The sequence below is a fragment of the Scyliorhinus canicula genome, chromosome 16 (assembly GCF_902713615.1).
Source record: "Scyliorhinus canicula chromosome 16, sScyCan1.1, whole genome shotgun sequence".
In the NCBI taxonomy this organism is placed as follows: Eukaryota; Metazoa; Chordata; class Chondrichthyes; order Carcharhiniformes; family Scyliorhinidae; genus Scyliorhinus; species Scyliorhinus canicula.
The window spans coordinates 105,776,179-105,800,119 of record NC_052161.1 but is presented as its reverse complement, the minus strand read 5'-3'; the positions used below and the strand labels follow the sequence as shown (position 1 = coordinate 105,800,119).

General features: G+C 41.2%; 1 protein-coding gene across 1 annotated transcript in view; it reads right to left on the bottom strand.

Annotated features, from left to right (window-relative positions):
- Positions 1 to 1,042: 1,042 nt before the first annotated feature.
- Positions 1,043 to 23,941, bottom strand: part of tardbpa (TAR DNA binding protein a) — a 36,947-nt gene continuing 14,048 nt past the window's right edge. The window contains exon 6 of the mRNA XM_038822172.1: positions 1,043 to 1,383. Coding sequence (XP_038678100.1) covers positions 1,301 to 1,383 — 83 coding nt within the window. The 3' untranslated portion in view covers positions 1,043 to 1,300. The remainder of the gene's footprint in view (positions 1,384 to 23,941) is intronic.

Sequence of the window (23,941 nt, the reverse complement as noted above, 5' to 3'; positions counted from 1 at the left end):
CCTACATTGACTGTAGAACAGTGTTTTCAAACTTTTTTTTCCCGGGGACCCATCTTACCAACCAGCCAGCCTTCGGGACCCACGCTGGCCGACCTTTGCGACCCACACCAACCGACCTTTGGGGCCCATCTTCGCAACCCAGCATTTTCTCTGACCTTGTTTGCTGCTGACAAAAATGGAGGAAATGGTTTTAGGTCCATTTGGCCCTCGTACATGCTCCTCCAATGGAACCTGTTGGATGAAGGTGAAGCCTTCCGGTGTCAGAAAGTATGGAGTCTCCATCTGTCCAAAGTTCTGCATTTTTTTCCTGTTAAATGTTACCAAACCCCCCCCCCCCCCTTGAACTTGTAAACAAAAGCTGCGACTGTTTAAAAAAAGCGGGCGCACTGCGCATGCGTGTCTAATCCGTCGCGCATGCATAGTTTTGCGCATGCGCACCGATGATATGGCATGCACAGTGCAGCTGCATTTTTTTATATGTTCGTGGCCATTTTGAAGGCTGCTTGCAGCCAGCGTTATTAAAAGCCGGCTGCAGCGCACGGATTTGCGTGATCGGGAGCACAGCGACGGCTCCGCGACCCTCCTGACATCCGCCCACGACCCACCCACAGGTCGCGCCCCCGAGGTTGACAATGCCTGCTGTAGAATGTTTGAGGGTGTCTCACAGGCTTAACATCCTGGAAACGAATGAATAACAGTAGAAGGTAGGAGGAGTGTCTGCTTCATATAATGAGCGTTATTCCAGAACAGGATAATGCATTTGCAATTTAGGAAAAATAAGAAAACTGTGACTTGATACTATATTCATATCTATCCTTTGCTGTCAACTAAACAAAAATTGCTTGAGAAAAATAGATGATCGTAGAACTGATGAAATTCTAAATAACAGAATTGGATTCAGGCAACACATGCAGTGGCTGAAATTTGGAAGTCTGCCAATCAGGAATGTTATTTTCTCTCCCATCCAATCTGTACTTCACATCGCACCCATTCCACCCCCCCCCCCCCCCAACCGGAGATTCAATAATTTTGAGCATAAAGCTGCAGTTGCAGAATTTTTTTTAATTTTGGGGAAAAACACACAAGTCCTGCAAGGAGTGGAGCAGGCTGAAGGCCCCACAATTTTCAGACTATCGGTTAAACAGTGTATAAATAGATTTGCAGGAAACCGATGGATCTATGAATCTGCTTCCAGTTGTGGCAAGGTGGATCCAAGCAACTTGTTTTGCTTTTCTGTAGTGTCAAAGGATTAGGCATGTTGCCAGCTGGTTCATGGAGACCAAATGCAAAATGGATTGCATTACATGCATGACTGGATCCTTAACATGTCTTTATCTTGCCACCAGTTCACTGCCATCTTCCCTTCCCACTCCATGGCGAGATCTAAAATACAAATTGTACAACAAAAAGCTGATGTTTATATAGTGTCATGCCTCTTCTCACATTTAATTAAAAGTGGTGTTTGTTATGCAGATTGTATTTTCCACATAGCAACACCCCACAAAAAGTAATGTGGATGAATGAATAGCTAATCTGTTTGGTTTACCAGAATTCCCTGCTCATTTTTGAATAGTGCCATGGAAGTTTAAAAAAAAAATACATCTCAACAGGCAGATCTGCAAGATGATACCTCCTGACATTTGACTTTGACAAGTTCCACCTACTGAAAAACAAACAACTTTGTTACCAAAAGTTCCACAACATTAAAATGTTTAGAAAAAAAACATGTAACTTAAATTCCACCCATAAGGTGGGCTATTAAATGAGTGAATACTTTCAACAATACTGATACAAACACCTCTGCAGAATTTCAGGGTCCCTGGGCAAACCATTTTTGAACTGTTAAATCTTGTAATTTGTGATGCTGAAATAATCTTTAAGATTACAGGGATAAAGATTATCTGATTCGACAGGTAGAAACAATTTTAATTTGCTTGTTATTTTTAACTGATGAGACATTTTATTACATTCAAAGCAGTTTTTCTTCATAAATAACTGATTGTGGAAATGTTTTTTAACTATCATCCCATCACAACTAAATTATTTCAAAAATTAGCCAATTCGGACTAATCAAGATTTATTGTAACTAAATGCAATGACGGTAAATATTGTCTTAAATTTTAAGCAAATAGTAAATCTACGCTACCACTCAACAAGTTATGCAGTTGGCAAACCAGCAGCTTTGCGGATTAAGTATCAAAATTAGAATAATTTATTTCAGCTAGGCACTGAGTAAATGCACAGTATTTAAGGCAAGTATGCATGTATGTTGGCACATGTACTGGTTTAAGTAAATACATTAACTGTCCTGCAATTTATTGCCATTAATCAATGCAATAGCAATATTGCACTGAAAGATTAGAACAGTTCTCCAGATGAAACTACCCTGTCTTATGCCAATGTTCCAATTGCATTACAGAAATTGAAATGGAGGAGGGTTCAGCTTTGTCCTTGAATTTATGGAATTCTTTGTTGTGGAAATTCATCCTGATGTCCTATGTATGTAAACCCCTTCAAACATTTGTGCTCAGACTTCATGCAAACCCCGCTCCCCCGGTTTCTCAAATCCCGATTCCCCTGATATTTTGCTTCTCTCCTATAAAGCACGGTATCTTGTTGACTTAGTCAAATGGGCACCACCAACCCTCCAAGATCTCAGTCATTATTTATTAGCAAATCTATAATTCTTGGTATGCTCTAAAAATTGTGTAGGTTATGCCTTAATAGCCATACACCAACTTACCAGCAGTGAAAAGAATGGGCCAAATTCCAACTCCTTCTCAGCCTATCCGAGGATCAATTACAAAATTGCTTACTACTATTCTTGCTAGATCCACTATAATAATCTTTATTAGTGTCACAAGTAGACTTGCATTAACATTGCAATGAAGTTACTGTGAAAATCCCCTAGTCGCCATACTTCGGCGTCTGTTTGGGTATACGGAGGGAAATTCAGAATGTCCAATTCATCTAACAAGCATATCTTTCGAGACTTGTGGGAAGAAACTGGAGCACCCGGAAGAAACCCACGCAGACATGGGGAGAACGTGTAGACTCCGCACAGACAGTGACCCAGGTCGCGAATTGAACCTGGGACTCTGGCGCTGTGAAGCAACGGTGCTAACCACTGTGCTATCGTGATACCCTCAACATCAACCAATTTGAATGTCCGAATGTCCAACAGAGCAGTTAGTAAGTATTCCAGTATTATTTTGTTATTAAACTTAGTACGAACAAAATTAGAATTTCTTTCTGATTAAACTTTTAGAAGTTATCAAACTCCCCTCGTTGGGAGGGGGTTTGGGTGGCACGTTGTTCAGATCGCGAGCTGGACTCTCCACCAGTAGGTTTCCTGGTGGCGTGGGGTGACCAATGGGAAATCCCATTAGCAGGTGGCAGAATCCTGCTGCTGGTGCTCTGCCCAGGAAAATCCAGCTGGCGGACCCTTACTTTTGGCAAATCCAGCCTGTTTATTCTCAGGGGACTTGACAGGGTAGATGACAAGAGGTTGTTTCCTCCTGTTGGACAGTTGAGGACCAGAAGGCATAATCTCAGAGTAAGGGGTTGCCAATTTAAGACAGGAAGAGGAATTTCTTCTTGGAGGGTAATGAATCTGCAGAATTCTTAACTGCAGAGGGCTGTAAAGGCTGGATTGTTAAGTATGTTGAAGGTTGAGACAGACAGATTTTTAATCAGTAAGGAAATCAAGCATTATGGGGATAAAGTAGAGTTGAGAATGAGATCAGATGAGTCATGATCTTATTGAATGGCAGAGCAGACCCAATGTGCTGAATGGCCTACTTTAGCTCCAATGTTTTATGGTCAAGATGGGACTTCGCCTCCACAAGAACTGTGCGGTGGGATACAATCATAGTCAGATTCATCTGCAGCTGGCAGGTTGGTGAGGATTAGGTCAAGTATGTTTTTCCCTCACCAAAGACTTAGTCCAGCAGCTACATCCTTTAGGACTCGGCCAGCTGTCTGCACCGGGGCTACCAAGATACTCTTGATGAACATTTAAATTCTCCACCCAGAGCATGTTCACCCATGCCACCCTCAGTTCTTCCAACAGTGGCAGTCAACATGGAGTACTGATTCATCAGCTGAGAGGGTATAGGGTTATCAGGTTTCTTTGCTCATACTTAGCTACACATCTTGGGGTGTGGTTTTAATGTTAGGGCTCCCACTTTACCACTGTCACCACCCCTGCAGGGTCTGTCTTGCCAGTGGTACAGGACATACCGAGGGATGATGATGTGTGGGGCATTCTGTTGTTGCTACTTGACTAATCTGAGGTAGCTCTTCCAATTTTGGCACAAGCCCCATGATGTTAATAAGGAGGACTTGGCAGTGTTGAGTTTTCTGTCATCATTTCTGGTGCCAAGGTTGTTGCAAGGTGGCTCTTCGGTTTCATTCCTTATCCATTTTTTCATAGTGGTTGGGTAGGCCATTTCAAAGGGCACTTTAAGAGCCATCCATTTGTCAGGACAGCAGATTTCTGTCCCTCAAGGGCATAAGCAAATCAGATGGATTTTTATGACAATGGTTTCCTGGTAATCAATTCTGTTTTTTTATTTAATTCAAATTTCACCATCTGTCGTGGTGGGATTCAGATCTGGGATCCCACAGCATTACCCTGGATCGCTAGTTTAGTGACAATACCACTACACCAGAGTCACTGCCCTCAACATCAAGCAGCATTTGACTGAGTATAGTATTAGGAAGCTCGAGCAATACATTCTGGTTGGAGTCACGCTGGGCATAAAGTAAGATGGCTGTGGTTGTTAGAGGTCAATTATCTAAGCTCCAGGACATAATTGCAAGATCAGGGTACTATCCTAGGCCCAATTCCTTCCATCATATATGGAAACTGCTCAGCGCCATTTGCGACTCCTCAGATGCTGAAGCAGCAGTCAATGTCCAAATACAAGACCTGGACAATATCCAGGCTTGGGCTGACAAGTTGCAAATAATATTCATGCCACACAATGACCATCTCCAACAAGAGAGAGAATCTGCTCCTTGACATTCAATGACATGAACATTACTGAATCTCCCATTAACTTTAGGGTTACCATTGACCATAAACTGAACCAGACCAGCCATATAAATACCATTGCTATAAGTGGTCAGAGGCTAGGATCCTGTGGCAAGTAACGTCACCCAACACCCCAAAGCCTTTCCACCATCTACAAAGTACAAGTTGGGAGTGTGATGGAATACTCTCCATTTGCCTAGATGAGTGCAGCTCCAACACTCCAGAAGTGTGACACCATCAAGGACAATGAAGCCCACTTAATTGACATCCTATCAACAAACATGTTGGGGCTGAGAATTTAGAGGCTGTAATGATAGCAGTGAGGCAGACACTGTCAGGAAAGCCTTGGGACAGTCTTCGAGGTCCATGATACACACACCCAATTTTCCCCCGGCTCGCAGTTTGCTGGAAGGAGTGAAAACATTTTGCACATGCAGCCTTAGTGTTTGCTAAGTGTGCCTGATTTTATTTATGGTTCGAAGTTCACCCCTAGGGAAATGAAGAGAACAAGCTTTGCACAGGCAGTATTAGTGTACGCTTTAAGCATGCCTGAATTTTGTTTCAGCACATTGATCGGCATCAAATCGCGATATCGATCAGGTTTATATATCATGATGGAGATAGATGTGCATTGTCAACCACACCACCATATTTTAAGTGTGCTGCAACATGCATGCCCATGCGTTGCATTAGGCCCAGTGAAATACCATTTTCACAAAATAGTTTTAAAACATTATGATTTTCATGTGTTCAAAGTTAGCACTTGAATTGTTAATGAAGGTTACTATCCTGTTTTATTATAACACAACACTAACACCCCCCAAACACTGGATCTCTCAAGTTTTTATTCTGGGTGGGTCACATCAAGTCTGGGGCATTAAAAAGGGGTCACACTAAGAAAAAGTTGGGAAGCATTGCTCTACAGGACATCTGTACAAAAAGGGTAAGCATTAGCATTCCTCTTTGACCAAACTGAAGAAGCACCATATAAAAAGAGTCTCAACCCAAAAATGAAAATTGAAAGAATTCATTCCGTGTAAAATCATATACAAAAAGTGGAAAAGGAGAAATAGCACTGTGAGCTAGTAGGGTCAAAGAAAAAATATTTAGCAACCTTTTAGATGCTGTCCCAGAATAAATAAAATGTTGGAATCAGACTCTAAAATTTTCCAAGTACTTTTTTGTGGCAGAGGCTGTTGACAGTAATTAACACCATCACACTACCAATAATTAACTTATTTGAAAGGAAAGCCCCAACTTATTTATTGGATAATGAGTGTACAAATACCGCAACTTCATCCCTACATGTATTTCAATGCCATGTTTTGTGGTGATGCAATAACGTATTGCTACTTGTGATGTTGCCAACAGTTCAGCTAGCAACTTAATTTTTTGCACTCTGCTGTGTACATGCAGAATCAAAATGTTATTGTCCAGCTTACTCCATAATAATGGTGAATGTCGTTCACCTCTGTTACTCAGTGCAAAATGTAGCCATTAACTTTTTAAATCGTGCAATTTTCAATGTGCTTTGAGGCAGACAATTACAAGTATTTATAATAAAGATAAAAGCAAATTACTACAGATGTTGGAATCTGAAACAAAAACAGAAAATGCTGGACAATTTCAGGTCTGACAGCAGCTGTGGAGAGAAGAGCGAGCTCATATCAGAGGCTGGATGGCACAAGGCTTTGACAAAGTCATCCAGACTCGAAACGTTAGCTCCCTCTTTTCGCCACAGCTGCTGCCAGACCTGCTGAGATTGTCCAATATTTTCTGTTTTTGTATTTATAATACATCTGCATGCTGTTATTTCCAAGGATAAAAATTAAGCATCGAATTCCAGGATTCTCTAATGGCTCAATTTGCACTGCCAAGCATGGAACGAAGATAGCAGACCAGGACAGTTCCAGCTTAATATCTTTAGTCTGCCCTTAGTTAGCTGATCCCAGCTCGAACAGCAGATAAATTACAAATTTGCAAAGGCATTGCTGATACTAAAAACCTTAAATAGACGCAAACATTCAGCAGTTCAGGCAAATCTGTGGAGAGAAACATAGTTAACATTTCAGATTGCTGACATTTCATCACAATTGGAGAAACTAACAATTTCAGTTTCGAAGCAACTGCTAAGCCAAGAGAAAAGGGTGGGAAAGCAAAAACACAAGGGTAGACCTTTGACAGGATGGAAAATAAGATCACAATTAGGAGCAGTAAGTTGTAGGTCACTCGGCCCGAGTCTGTTCCTCCATTCAATGAGATAGTGGCTGATCAACTCCACTTTCCCACCTTATCCCCATAACTCTTGAGATAGGATTGAAGGACTGATTTTAAAAAAGATGGGATAAGACCAAATGGATGATAATGGAATAATAAGCAAAATAGTTTCAAGGCTGAGATTGATAGGTTTTTAATCAGTAAGGGAATCAAGGGTTACAAAGAGAAAGCAGGAAAGTAGACTTAGTGTTGCATCAGCCATGACTTTATTAAATGGCAGAGCAGGCTTGAAGGGCTGAATGGCAAACTCCTGTTCCTATTTCTTAGTCTTATGGATTTAGAGATGTCTAAATGGTGACAGCAGATTCATCACCAATAAGTGTTATGAGAAAGTGGAAATAATGAAATGATCAAACTTAATGTCAAGGCTACACGGCAATGAAAAGCCTAATGTAAGAGGTGTTGTTCTTGGAGCTTGCATTGATTGTGATTGGAACCATGTAGGAGCCTGAAGGCAGGTGTCGAGAGTGGGAACTGCAAGGGGCTCAGTTATGCATGCAGATTGAATGGAGCTCAGCAAAAGTATCAATGTACCCAATGCAGAGCAGGCAGCAGCATGAGCAACAAATACATGAAGTAAACTGATGTTTCTGCCATGTATTTAGAACCCTGAACAGTGGGAAAAAGCACAGACTGCACTTGCATATAAAGTTGCTGGAGGAAAGGGAAAAAGTGTTGACAGGGTATCAGAGGCAATAGTTCCTTTGGAATGCTGGAAGGGCAAGATGTGTTGGTAACAAATGTAAAGGTTGGTGGGATGGGTGGTGAGGAGGAGGTGGACTCTACTGTCATGCTCCTGGGAGAGAGCAGAAAGGATGACAAGAAATGCTAAGTTACCAGTCAACCACTGTGTAGGGAATTGTTGGTTGAGGAAAAAGGAAGACATATCGGAAGCATTGGTAAGAAAGTAGCATAGACAGACCAGATGCAATGGAGACAGGGAAACTAGGAGATTGGAAGTCAGCAAGCAAAGTATGAAGAGTGATTGAAGTAGCCACACAAGTGGTTGGACTTACAGTAGACACTGGCAGATCCCCAGCCTCAAAAATGGAGATCAATTATTTCCTTTGGTGACTATGTACCATAAAAGGGTGATGGTGGGAAGCAATATTGATTACATTTTCCACCTCAGGCTAATAGCAGGAAATGGTACCATGGGGGGGTGGGGGGCAGTGTTCCCTTGCAGAACTGGCATGGGGTGGGTAGAGAACAATGAGGTTCAAACCATGGAGTGGAAGGAAGCCGAAGTGTCCCAGTAAGTGCAGTTGGCCTCTGCATCCAAGGCATGGGGTTGCAAGCTGTCCAATTACTGGTTAGGAATGTATGCATGTTTACACATGGATTCATGCTGATTGAGAACATAATAATCGCTTATTATCACAAGTAGGCTTCAATGAAGTTACTGTGAAAAGCCCCTATAGTTGCCACATTCCAGCGCCTGTTCGGGGAGGCCGGTAAAGGAATTGAACCCACGCTGCTGGCCTTGTTCTGCATTACAAGCCAGCTGTTTAGCCCACTGTGCCAAACCAGAATTGTGTAATAGAGTAGGTACCAAAAGAGCAATTATCACCTATGTGACAGTATTCCACTGGGCCAGAACTTCCCATGAAGTTAAAATTTCTTCATGAGGACAGCACGGTGGCGCAGTGCAGCCTCACAGCATTGAGGTCCCAGGTTCGATCCCGGCTCTGGGTCACTGTTGGTGTGGAGTTTGCACATTCCTCCTGTGTTTGCGTGGGTTTTGCCCCCACAACCCAAAGATGTGCAGGGTAGGTGGATTGGCTATGCTTAATTGCCCATTAATCGGAAAAATATATTTTTAAAAATTCATCAGATGTGGGCATTACTGACAGTATTTGTTGCCCTTAATGAACCTTAGCAATCCATCTGGTGCAGGTACACCCACAATGCTGCTAGCAAGGGAGTTCCAGAATGCTGATCCAGTGAAGGAACAATGAAATAGAGCCAAGTCAGGATGATGCTGCTTGGATGGGATCTTGCAGGCACTGGTGTTCCCATACATCTGCTGCCCTTGTTCATCTTTGTGGTGGAGGTCATAAATTTTCACCGGTGCTGTTGTAGGAGGCTTGGGTTCATGCTGTTTCAAATACAGTAGTGGTGTTATGATGGAGTGGGTGAAATTGTCATTGGAGTCAGTGATGGAGTGAATGCAAGATGATGGGTGGGTTGCAAACATGAATGACTATCCTTACCTCTGACACTGATAGTGTGCGCATCATTGATGAAGCAGCTGAAAGTGGTTGGGTCTAGGACACTACCCCAAGGAATTCCTACAGCGATGTCCTCAGACTAAGTTGTTTGGCATGCAACAACCATACCACCTTTTTGTGTTGGGAGTGTTTGCCCAGATTCCCATTGATTTTAATTTTGCTTGGGCTAATAATAATCTTTATTAGTGTCACAAGTAGGCTGCAATGAAGTCACTGAAAATCCCGTAGTCGCCTCACTCAGGCGCCTGTCCGGGTAGAGCGAAAATTCCGAATGTCCAATTCACCGGACTTGTGGGTCTTTTGGGAAAAAACCCATCTGGTTCATGAATGCCCATTAGGAAAGGGAATCTGCTGTCCTTACCTAGTCTGGCCTACATATGACTCCAGACCCATAGCAATGTAGTTGACTCAACTTCAAGGGCAATTAGGGATGGACAATAAATGCTGGCACAGCCTACAACCATATCCCATGAAGGAATAAAAAAACCTACATAAAAGGCATGAAATCTAATTTGGGTGTGAATCAACTGAAAAGACAACCAGGTCAGCCCAACCTTATTGAATTGCTTACTCAAAGTCACATGACTGAAAAACTGAACAGCAGGTTGCTACTGTTTAGGCTTAGATACACGAGGTAGTTGACCTCAAATCTCTAACCAAGCCCAGAAGTCAGTATCTTGGGCAGCACTGTGGCCTCACGGCACTGAGGTCCCAAGTTCAAACCCAGCTTTGGGTCACCGTGTGGAGTTTCCACATTCTCCCCGTGTTTGCGTGGGTTTCACCCCCACAACCCAAAGATGTGCAGGGTTGGTGGATTGGCCATGCTAAATTGCCCCTTAATTGGAAAAATGAATTGGGTACTCTAAATTCATTATTTTTAAAAAGTCAGTATCTTGGGGGGGGGGGGGGGGGGGGGGGGGAAAGAGAAAGTGATAAGGAACTGTAAATAGAGGACCATCTATTTCACTTCAGAGACAGACCCATGAGTTCCTAAAATCCCAATTATAAAACACAGAATGAGACTACTCAACTCATCCTGTCAGCTCTTTGGTAGAACTTCTCAATTAATTCCCTTCATCTAATCTTTCCCGTTTAAGACGCTTTTCCTTTATCAAAAGCTTTTTTGAATGTTACAATTAAACCCACTTTCATCACACTTCAAGGCAGTGCAATCATAATTCCTCACATTAGTTCAAGACATTTCTTGCTATTTTGCCAATCGCCTTAAACCCATGGTATTGACCCTGTTGCCAATGTTTTTTCTTGTTATTCAATCAATATTCATGATTCTAAATACCTTAATGGAATCTCCAGTAAGGAAAACAACCAACTTCTCCAATCTCTCCACAAGGGAAGTTGTTCATCTCTCATACCATTCTGGTAAATCTCTTCAAGGCCATAAGCATCCTTCCCAAGGCATGCTGCCAGAATTGTATATAAACTTCTTGCTGACTCAACCAGATTGATAATTTAGCAACTTTCTTGCTCTTGTACTACATTTCTCCAAGTCATGGATTCAATTTTGAGAAAACAGGTGACCACTGGTCCTAAAACCTTCAGATTTGTATATACACCTCATTCATTTCTGGATCTACTTTGTCAGTTAGTTCATTTATAGTCTCTCCCCATTCTTTAAAAAAATTGTATTTCATAGGGCAGCACGGGGGCAGTGGTTAGCACTGCTACCTAAGGCACGGAGGACCCGGGTTCGATCCCGGTGCTGGGTCACTGTCCATGTGCAGTTTGCACATTCTCCTGTATCTGCGCGTTTCATGCCCACAACCCAAAGATATGCAAGTTTGGTGGATTGGCCATGTTAAATTGCCCCTCAATTGGAAAATAAAATAGTTGGGCACTCAAATTTATTTTAAAAATGGATTTCAGTTGTGTTAATTCCACCCGCCACATCTACACATTATACCAGTCAAGGTCCTCCTGAAGTCTGCAACTGCCGTCCTCATCCTCATTATTTACACGAGTTTTGCATCATCTACAAACTTGGAAATTATGTTTTGCATACCCAAGACAAGGAAATTTATATTAAAAATAGTGGTCCTAATACTGACCACTGGGGAACAGCACCCTTCCCCACAAAAACTGTTTACCCCTGGCCAAATTGTATCTAATGTACCATGGGCTTTAATTGTGCTAACAAATCTATCAGATAGTACTTCATAGAACATTAACTTCAATACCTTTTAATCATTACTTCAAATAACTAATTCGAACACAATCTGCCTTTAATAAATCCTTGACTTTCATATATTAGCCCATACTGTTCCAAATGCAAAATGTTCAGAAATATTGATCTGAAGTCACCATAGACATTAAGAGGTTGCCAGGTTAGCCCTTCACTCAAGGATATTTATGATCCATGGAATTACTCCAATATCCAAGTGGAGTTAGATCATGGCCAGAATGTACTCAATTTCTGCCCTTCCTGGAATTCTCTCTACTTGAATACTAAGGTAGCTTTATTTTTTCATTCTATTAATCACTACTCCATTGGCAGCAAGGGGCTGGTTTAGCTCACTCGGCTAAATCGCTGGCTTTTAAAGCAGACCAGCAGCACGGTTCGATTCCCATATCAGCCTCCCCGGACAGGCGCCAGAATGTGGCGACTAGGGGCTTTTCACAGTAACTTCGTTGAAGCCTACTCATGACAATAAGCGATTTTCATTTCATTTCCCTAAAGCAGAGGCACAAAGCAGTTAAATACCTCAGCCACACCCTCTATCCTCAATCTTTTTTGGTACGCAATTGGCTATTGTGTTGGCTCCTATTCTATTTTCATACTCTTCTCTTTACCCCTCTTCCTTGGTACTCAGCTTGGCTTTCTACTGCATTGACCATACATTTGCCGAATGTCCTCCTTTTATGTCTCATTTTAATCTTTAGCTCTAGTCTGGGTGGGTTGTTATTTTGCCCTTTATGGTTGTTAGTCTACTCTCTACCCAAACCATAATGCTCTTTGAAGGCCTTTACTCAATCAGTGGTTTGGCAACACATTTTGAATCCTGCTCACCATGGCCAGATCCTTTTCAACTCACTGTTTGGCTGGACTGGGGAAGGAACATTTTTATGCTAGATTCTTCATTTTTCTATTCTAAATCTGGTATCAGTTTCCCAAATGCTCACCAGAGGAAGCATGCTTTGCCTACAATTAGAACTGGCATCATTTCACTGGGATGGAAGCACATTAACCATTAGCATAATTGTATACATGTATTACCACTGACTCTTGCATCTTACTGTACTTGTCTCATTGTTGCTATCCAACTATGTACATTCAGTTCTATTGTTTCTCAATTCCAACCACTACCATTAATGCCCAACCATATCTTCCAGTTCTTTCGAAGAGTGATCTACAGACAGGAATTCCCAATCCTCTCCTCTTAAGTCAGGCAATTACTACCACAATATCATGATCCCATGTAATGATTTACACATGCAGCTTACCAACTTTATGCTTCATGCATTTGCACTCCAAACACAGCTGCTTTGCATCTGACCTGCCCAATTCCAGTTTCTCAACTATTCTTTACTGAAAGACACGCTACCAAAGCTTTTGATTTGCACTCTAAATTAAGACTGGAATTAATAACTGCCCAGCTTTGCTCAAATTCAAACTTGACAGGTTAACTGAGTGGTCAAGGCATTGCCCTGGGGAAATTGTGGCTGCCCAAGCTATTGAGCTGAAGGAAGAATTTGTGGATATATTCCTTCTCTCTGCTAAGAACTGTAACATGCGAGAGAATGTGGCTTCCAGCTTACATGAGAGGTATTGTCAACCAGACTTAAATCTCAAATTGGCTTTCAGTGCAATTCTCAACTCGATCAGGATTGTTTAGCAAGTGTTACCCAATCTTTTTTTATTTGTTTCTCCCAGTTCTCCAGCATCTCTCTTCTGTAATGTTGCACGTTGGTGCCCACCCAACACCTCCTCTTTCTGGACCAATTAACCTTCCTACAAAGACATTATTTTCAGCTCTGGTGAAGTGCACCTGTTCACTTCAAACTGGTTCCAATGCCTCATGGCACACAATTTGGCGAAGGGAAGAAATGCACAGTAAATAAATTGTTAAATTGACTTGCCCGAGTGTGCATCCTTTCATCAACATAGGTTGATTTTGTATAGTACTTTGTAACCTTTCACGTGCAACTCTATACATTAAGCAGTTAAAACAGAACAATCGTACATTTAAAACATTAATCTGTATTACTGACGCAATTAAATCAGCAAGTCCCTAGATGCAAACTGATGAAAATTTGAATTACACTTAAGGTTTGAAATTGCACTTAGCAGCACTCGATCAAATAAATCTTTAAATTACTTTTTGGATTGTGTTTTCAAGAGATCTTGTTTGAAGTTGGACAAAGGTGAGGGTAGAAGAGAACAAAGACAGGGTGAATAACACGTGCCAGAAACAAGATGGCTTTCAAAACTCCCATCCATAATTATTCTGACAAAAGGACAATTAGCTCAATATAAATTTTGGCTAATAAAACCCAAGTATGTTCATTTCACCTTCGAGGGCGAGAAGAAATTTGATAGAGATGCCCAAGTGGGGCTTGGACGATAGAAAACACCATTTCTACTCTATTTAAGAAGCAATGGTGGCCTTTTTAAAAAAAACACTCAAGTTGTTAGGATAAGGAATACACTGCTCAAGCATGTAGTGGATAATTATTAAAAGGGTAAGTTTGCAGGGTTGGCGAGAAAAGCAGGTGAGTGGGACTGGCCAACTTGCTCTTTGCGGAGCTGACATGGACACGACAGACCAGAAAGCATGAGCTTGATAGCTGGTCAAACTCTCAAATATAAAGAGGTAAATCCAAATGTTTATTTTTCTTCAGGTTCACCGATCCTCTCTGCATCATATAGTTCACAGAAAAGTGGACTTTAAACTTCTTCACGGTTCTTAGAATATTCATCTGTACCACAAAACTATGAATCACCCCTATAAAACTGCTGGATATCGCAAGAGAACTGTTCCAGATTACACTGCTTAGAATACGGTACTGAGTTAGCTGTACTTGGCTGTTAATGCAACAATTGGCTTCAGCGTTTGAGGATTAGGCGAGTGGGTGAAAATAAGTCGACTCAGTTTCTTCTTCAGATCACTATCTATTGATTACTGTGTACAATAGCAATAAACACAAGTTCTCATTTGTATTTGCTAGATAGTGACTGCGCCCAGAAAGTAAGCTTGCTGACACTCACCATCAATATTGCATAAAGATGGGCCCCTTGAATAAGATATGGTCAACTGATGAGCATGAAATGTTTGCCTCAGCTTTGCTTGCAAACTTTCAGGAGGGGCAGAAAAATAGTACAAGAAACTCGGAGAATAGGAACAGAATTGTCTTCTACAATGCAATGTTCCATTTAGAATTGTCGACAATGCGTGCATTTTTCATATATTGACAAGAATTGGGTTTTCCAAGGTAGCTCACTGTTTAAACCATTATAAAATACAAAATACACAAGTGAAATAACTGACTTTAATATAATTTTTGAAACAAGAGGACATGCCAATTCCAGATCTATTCATATTGAGAGATTACATCTAATTAAAAAATAGAAAAGATAGAGTGAGCGGTTGATTGTCCATGCCATGGGAAGGAACAGGATCAGAGCAAATCAAGCATAAACATCATGCAGCAGGACAGGAAGGAAATTGCTGGAATGGAGTTAGAAAACACAATAGAGTAAACAATTTTTCATTTATCAAACCCACTCAATGTTACTGTAACTAGTTTTGCTGCCACCACATTTAAAAACATGCAGCAAATGATTCTGGAAAGGATAGGAACGGTTAACAGTTTCCAATCTGAGATAGTAACATTAAGAAAGTTTATGACTATTATATTTACTCACTTGATCCAAAGGTGACATTATGTATTTTCTAACTCACTGGGAAGCTCATTTAAGGCATTTTAAAGGTTATGAGCTGGCTGCAGACAGAGGCCAAATTCTTCCTTCAATAACTTTTGTCTGGAATTACAGAGGAATTAATTTCTGGAGTTTTAATACTGTCATTAACCTTCCAATACTGGTTTTGCATAGCTTTCTAGACAATGGACTACATATCCAGAATAAAATTCCAAAAGGATTTGTAGACCTGGCTGGCCTACACAATGGAACTGACTCTTAAGAGCTCAAATAAACCAGGTATATACACACACAAATGTGACTCTTCAGTTTTGCCTATAAAAATACAAGTCACCTTAGAATGAGGAGCAGTGGTTAGCACTGCCGCCTCAGCACCGAGGATCCGGGTACGACCCCGGCCCACTTTCAGTGTGGAGTTTGCACCTTCTCCCCACATCTGCGTGGGTCTCGCCCCCACAATCCAAAAATATGTGCAGGTAGGTGGATGGGCCTCTCTAAATTGCACCTCAAGTGGAAAAGAAAAGAATGAGCATAGTCTTCAAAAATCTAATGTGACTCAATGCAGCTCAAGGAAGAAACCTAGTCTCCATTATGTACTCCATCTTGAAGAACCTTTGTCAAAATTTCTAAGATATATAAAGACTGAAGCTCAGAAATAAATTATAAAAAAGAATCCACTGAATCAAGCAATGGCTTAATGGTAGGCGATGAGAAATGCAAGATCTAGTTGTAGAAAGGCTAGTCCCGATTTAGTTCTGTACGATTTTGTTACCAACTGTTAAGAGATTAGAAAATATATTCTTGTGAATAAAACTTCATACCAATAGGACCAATGAAAAAGTCACTCGTGATTCAACATTTGCAATGTCGACTTTGACACCGCCTTCAAAAAGACAACGTGGAGAGAATGACCAGGATTGTAGGTTCGTAATTAAGAAACCACAGAACTATTTTCATCAAGCTAAAAAGCAGTGCATGCAAGCTTTCAGATTGATAGAGGTGGAAGAATAGCTTGGTTTACCTGGAGCAGTGAAGATAAACCTTAAGATCCTTACCTCAAATACAACCAGCAGGTTTGGCCTACAAGTTGTCATCAGGCAGTTCAATTGTTCAAAAGGTCTGCTGTGACACTATCCACTGAACAACAATTCAGGTATATGGCACCAAAATACAAACTTTTACTTGCGTAATTTATATTCAGGCAAATTTTTCAACCCCTATTATCACAGAGCTATTTCACTTTTGTGGGTATGCTGGAAATGTCTCGGATTGCCTCGATGGGGGAGTTTTTGAAGCACTACCAGAAACTGCCAATGCTCACTTAGCAAGTTTGGTTGGTCCTTGGCCATAGACTGGAGGGCAGCACTTTGTTAGATTTTCAAATCTCACTGGGGCCAGGACAGGGAGACCACAACTGGTCAATCACCAAGCTGCATAGACAGCAGTCGATGAAAAGTCATGTCGCCCACTATCCTCTTCGCCCTAGAGGAAATATTACAGCAGATAGCAAGTTATCAATCTGGAAAAGGAGGTAAACAAACAGATCCATGAAAAAAACATTTACTTTATGTTTCTTTGCAGTATGCAAGAGCAAGTGAAAGGATCACTTTCACACCTTGGGAGCATTTACAGTAGGAGTGAGCATGTCCTTCGTAAGCTTGAAAAATACAGGACAGAGCATCTCTTTTCAATAACTGGATTCCAACTGCTGCATACATAGTAGTTGCTGATTTGAATGGTGCAGTATTGGCCCCTTGACATTCAATAATAATAATAGTCTTCATTGTCACAAGTAGACTTACATTGACACAGCAATGAAATTACTGTGAAAAGCCCGACATTACTGTTGCTGAACCCCTGGCGATCAGCACATATTGATTGTAAGAAAGGGGGGGGGGGGGTGAGTTACTCACCTCCTGACTCCCCAACCCTGTCCACTATCAACAAGGCACAAGTCAAGAATGTGATGGAATATTTTTCACTTGCCTGAATAACTGCAGCTCCAACACTAAAGAAGATCAACAGTCTCCAGAACAAAGCAACCTGCTTGATTGGCATCCTCATTCGCTCCCTTCCACCACAAATCAACAGGGACAGCAGTGTGTACTATCTACAAGATGCATTGCAGCAACTGACCAAGCCTCCTTGGACAGCACCATCCAAACACACGCCCGCAACTATTTAGAAAGACAAGGTCAACAGACACATGGGGAACTTCCAGATGGTAAGACACTCACCATCCTGACTTGGAAATAAATCGCTGTTCCTTCGCTGTCGTTTGTCAAAATTGTGAAACTCCCTAACAGCACAATGAGTGTACCTACACCATATGGACCGCAGCAGTCAAACGGAGATAGACAATAATTGCTGGCCTAGCCAGTGATGTTCACATCTCAAATTAATAAAAAACAGAAAATTGTTTATCTGAAGTGGAAGCTAGTTCAAAAAATCTAATTATTCATTAAGGATATCAAGGGGAGGTATTTAACTTTTACAATGTCATTGCTTTAATAAAATTAAATTGAAAAGTTATTTTAGATCAATGACAATGGTACCTGGATGGGGATTAACAAACAAGTTACTTCACAGAAACTTGAATACATACCCGAAATTGTTGGCCATCACACAGCAAAGTTTGCAATACTATAACTGATAACATACCCGAGTGTGTGGTTTTAAGGGGTTAATTTTACAAAGGATACGAGGGCTTGAGGGTTTAGCCAGGTCAGCTTTATGGAAGTGTATTCAAATATTGTCAATTACATTTATTTGAAAAAGATTATACATACACGCCTAAAACAAGCCTAATCTTGTACTTCAGCAATCATGAAAACGGGATTCTTGTACAGACCACTCCTTTCCTCATTGGCATTGGAACCGTTTAAAATCAGGTCAAACAGACACTAAATGTCTGTACTTCATAAAATATTGAGTGCAGAGATTGGAGATATGACCATTTTAAAATACAGTTTACCAATGGCAATATGGGCCAGGATGTTACAGGCTTGTCAGTGCTTCTCCAGCCCCCCCCCCCCCCCACAGATCAAATCAATTAATGTCCATGGAAAATTCATATTTATTACTGCCTGTATTCAAATACTGCCATTATGACATGCACAGGGTTGGACAGTGTGACTAGTTTCCCTAATATTCGCCAATTAACTTACATATCATGTGAGAGTACCTTAAAGAAATGGGTGTTGACTCCTGCAATGATGTCAGAGTGGGTGGAGCTGGGCCGTCTGTCAGCTTTCTACTTTCATTTTAGGCTGTTTCCTGCAGGGTGTATTTTAGTTTTGTTTTCAGAGCTGGATAGCTGCAGTCACAGCCAGGTGTACGAATCTCTCTCTGTAATCTAAAGACTGTAAATCGATCCTGGTGATTTAAAACTAATAGCAGTAGTGACTTTAACCTGATGCGCTTCTGGTAAAAGGTGTTTTAAGTCTTATGGATGTTAAAAGGAAAGCTTAAAGGATTACTTAAGTGTTGTATTCTTTGGGGTGTGTGTTTGAATTAATGGTTGCTAAGATGTACTGTGTTTTAAAAAGGTTAACTTGAGTTCATAGAATAGACATTGTTTTGCTTTATAAATTACTTTTCCATTTCTGCTGTACCACACCTGTAGAGTGGGTCGTGTGCTCTCCATACCACAATCTATTAAAAGTTGTGGATCAGGTGAACGTCATGCTACACTTTGGGGTTCTCTAAACCCTGGCCCATAACAAATTGGGCTCTCTTCCAGGAAAAAAGTCTATCTATTGGATTGGCTGAGTGAACTTAAAGACAGTGACTTTTCAGGTATGCTTTTTAGTTTAAGTGGGGAGTGTGCTGTGGACAATGGCTCTTTCAGGAGCTCTGAGGTTTTTGGGGGAGACTGTCACATACAGTACCTTACGGACAGAGACTAAAAGCAGACTGTTAGATTTGGCAAAAACATTGCAGTTAACATTACCTGACAAAATGAGAAAAGATTAGGTAATTATGGCAGTGGCTAAGCATGCCCGAGATACAGTTTGACTCATTGGAAATAGCAAAAATCAGTTGCAAATTAAAGAAATGGAACACGAGAAAGAATTAAAGCAGCTTGAATACAAAGAGAGGAAAAAGAGAAAGAGGAAAAAAGAGAGAAAAAAGGAAAACAGAAAGAATAGCCCTAGCAGAACAAAAAGAAAAAGGGAGATACAGATCAGGGAAAAAGATAAAGAGTTTGAACTTCAGAAAATGGCCCTGAAACGAGTCAGTTAAAATTAGTAGCCGTAAAGGGAAATGCAGTTGGTTGATAGTGATGAGGATAGTGAGAAAGAGCGTCACAGTCGAAGGCTTGGTTGGAATCTATTTAAATATGTCCAAGAATTGCCAAGGTTTGACGAGAAGGAGGTAGAAGCCTTTTTCATTTCATTTGAGGTGGCTAAACAAATGAAATTGCCACAGGACATGTGGGTATTACCAATTCAAACAAAGCTGGTAGGTAGAGCAAGTGAAGCGTTTGCATCACTACTGGAGGAAGTAGCTGGGTCATACGAGGTGAAAAAATCTACCTTAGGTGCATATGAACTAGTGCCTGAGGCCTACAATGGTTTAGAAATTTAAAGATTTGGTCAAACATACATGGAGTTGAAAGGATCAAACAGAGTAATTTTGATAGGTGGATAAGGGCTTTGAAAATAGACCAAACGTATGAAGCTCTCAGGGAAATTATACTTTGAGTTTAAAAATTCAATTCCTGATGTAGTGAGAACTCACGTGGAAGAGCAGAAGGTTAAAACTGTGAGGTTATCATGATTATGAATTAGTTCATAAATCAAAGCTTGGTTTCCAACATCAGTTTCAGCATGTGAGGGATAGAAACTGGTGACATGAACGGTGATCTGATGGGAGATAATAAGGAGAGTGTACCTCAGACTAGAAAAGAAATCCAGGAGAACAAAGAAAAGTACAGCACAGAACAGGCCCTTCGGCCCTCCAAGCCCGTGCCACCCATGCTGCCCGACTAAACTACAATCTTCTACACTTTCTGGGTCTGTATCCCTCTATTCCCATCCTATTCATGTATTTATCAAGATGCCCCTTAAATGTCAGTCGTCCCTGCTTGCACCACCTCCTCCGGCAGCAAGTTCCAGGCACCCACTATCCTGTGTTAAAAAAAACTTGCCTCGTACATTTGCTCTAAACCTATGCCCCCTAGTAATTGACCCCTTTACCCTGGGGAAAGTCTCTGACGGTCCACTCCGTCTATGCCCCTCATAATTTTGTAGACCTCTATCAGGTCGCCCCTCAATCTCCGTCGTTCCAGTGAAAATAAACAAGAGTTTATTCAAACGCTCCTCATACCTAATGCCCTCCATACCAGGCAACATCCTGATAAATCTCTTCTGCACCCTCTCTAAATCCTCCACATCCTTCTGGTAGTGTGGCAACCAGAATTGAACACTATAAGTGTGGCCTAACTAAGGTTCTATACAGCTTGCCAATTCTTATACTCAATGCCCCGGCCAATGAAGGCAAGCATGCCGTATGCCTTCTTAATTATCTTCTCCACCTGTGTTACACCTTTCAGTGACCTGTGGACCAGTACACATAGATCTCTCTGACTTTCAATACTCTTTTAGAGTTCTACCATTCACTGTATATTCCCTACCTGCATTAGACCTTCCAAAATGCATTACCTCACATTTGTCCGGATTAAACTCCATCTGTCATCTCTCCGCCCAAGTCTCCAAACGATCCAAATCCTGCTGTATCCTCTGACAGTCCTCATCGCTACCGGCAATTCCAACCTTTGTGTCGTCTGCAAACTTACTAATCAGACCAGTTACATTTTCCTCCAAGTCATTTATATATACTATGAACAGCAAAGGTCCCAGCACTGATCCCTTCAGAACACCACTAGTCACAGCCCTCCAATTAGAAAAGCACCCTTCCATTGCTACTCTCTGCCTATGACCTAGCCAGTTCTGTATCCACCTTGCCAGCTCATCTCTGACCCGGTGTGACTTCACCTTTTGTACCGTCTATCATGAGGGACCTGGTCAAAGGCCTTACTGAAGTCCATATAGACAACATCCACGGCCCTACCTGCATTAATCATCTTTGTGACCTCTTCGAAAAACTCAAGTTAGTGAGACACGACCTTCCCTTCACAAAATCATGCTGCCTCTCACTAATACATCCATTTGCTTCCAGATGGGAGTAGATCCTGTCTCGAAGAATTCTCTCCAGTAATTTCCCTACGACTGACGTAAGACTCACCGGCCTGTAGTTTGCTGGATTATCCTTGCTACCCTTCTTAAACAAAGCGACAACATTGGCTATTCTCCAGTCCTTTGGGACATCACCTGAAGACAGTGAGGATCCAAAGATTTTTGTCAAGGCCTCGACAATTTCCTCTCTAGCCTCCTTCAGTATTCTGGGGACATATCTACCGTAATATTTTTCAAGACGCCCAACACCTCGTCTTTTTGGATCTCAATGTGACCCAGGCTATCTACACACCCTTCTCCAGACACATCCACCAATTCCTTCTCTTTGGTGAATACTGATGCCAAGTATTCATTTAGTACCTCGCCCATTTCCTCTGGCTCCACACATAGATTCCCTTTGCCTATGCTTCAGTGGGCCAGCCCTTTCCCTGGCTACCCTCTTGCTTTTTATGTACGTGTAAAAAGCCTTGGGATTTTCCTTAACCCTATTTGCCAATGACTCCTTGCTTAAGTTCCTTCCTACTTTCCTTATATTCCACACAGGCTTCGTCTGTTCTCAGCCTTCTAACCCTGACAAATGCCCCCTTTTTCTTTTTGACAAAGCCTACAATACCTCTCGTAGGAGGGTGGAAAAGAAATGAAAAGTTTCAAATGTTTTCACTGAAATAAACAAGGCTATGTAAAGTTTTGGTGGTTGAAGAAAAGCACTGGAAAGGCTGATGTGGTAAAACAGGATAAGACAATAGGGTTTATTAAAGTGGTAAAGGAAAGCCCAAGTGAAGCGAAGATGGGGCAAAAGATTGTACAGCCTGATCAAGAGGTGATTGATAGGAAGGTGCCAGATCTCTTTAAAGAATTTACTTGTGTGGGTAAAGTTTACTCATGTGGATCAGGAGGTGTAGGTAAAGAAGTCACAATTTTAAGATACGGGAGTGAGTCAATCTTTCATAGTAAGAGATGAGTTATGCAGTTTGGGAAGAATGTTGCCAGAAAAGGTAGTAATACGTGGAATTCAGGGTGAGAGTAGTGTTCCATTATATGGTAAGGTTGGAAAGTCCAGTGAAGAGTGGTGAAGTGGTAGGAGTAATAGAGAAACTATCTTGTGTAACAATATAGCTGGATCGCAGGTGGGAGTGATGCCTACTGTGGTTGATAAGCCAGTGGAAAATCAGACAAAGTGTTGAAGGACAAATATCCTAGGATCTTTCCGGATTGTGTAGTAACAAGATCGCAAAGTCACAGATTAAGTCAAGAGGAGAATTCAAAGAGTGAAGATGATGTTGAAGTTCAATTATCAGAAACGATTTTTGATCAGATGGTTGAAAAAGAACAAGAACAGGTGGAGGATGAGGCGGATATTTTTAGTTCAGGAAAATTGGTGGAGTTACAACAAAAAGATAGAGAAATAAAACAGATGTATCAGCAAGCATACACAGAAACTGATTTCAGAGTGCATACCAGAGTGTTATTACCGTAAAAGTGATGTCTTGATGAGAAAATGGAGACCGTTACATATGCAGGCGGATGAAAAGTGGGCAGAAGTTCATCAAGTAGTATTGCCGGTAGGGTATAGAAAGGAGGTGTTGAGAGTTGCACGAGGTACCAGTGGGAGGTCATTTGAGAATAAGGAAAACTCAAGCTAAAATATAAAAACATTTTTATTGGCCTGGATTACAGAAAGGTAGTTAAATTATGTCAATCATGTCACACATGGCAAGTGATAGGGAAACCTCAAACAGTGATAAAACCAGCACCCTTAATACCCATTCCAGCATTTGAGGAACCTTTTACAAGGGTCCTAATTGGTTTTGTAGGACCACTTCGTAAAACACAAAGTGGGAATCAATATCTTTTGACGATAACGGATGCGCCTACTAGGTATCCAGAGGCCATTCCAGTATGTAATATTACAGCTAAAAAGATTGTGGAGGAGTTACTTAAATTCTTTACGAGATATGGACAACCCACAGAAATACAATCGGATCAAATTTTACCTCAAGGTTATTCAAAGAAGTTATGGATAGCTTCGGAATAAAACAATTTAAATCAACTGCGTACCATCCAGAATCGAAAGGGAGCGTTAGAAAGGTTGCATCAGACATTAAAGACAATGTTGAGGGCTTGTTGTCACGATTATCTAGAGGATTGGGATAAAGGAATTCCATTCGTACTGTTCGCAATTAGGGATGCACCTAATGAGTCAACCAAATTCAGTGCTTTTGAAACTAATTTTTGATCATGAGGTAAGAGGACCACTTAAATTGATTGTGTGAGAGAAATTGGAAATGACATTGGATTA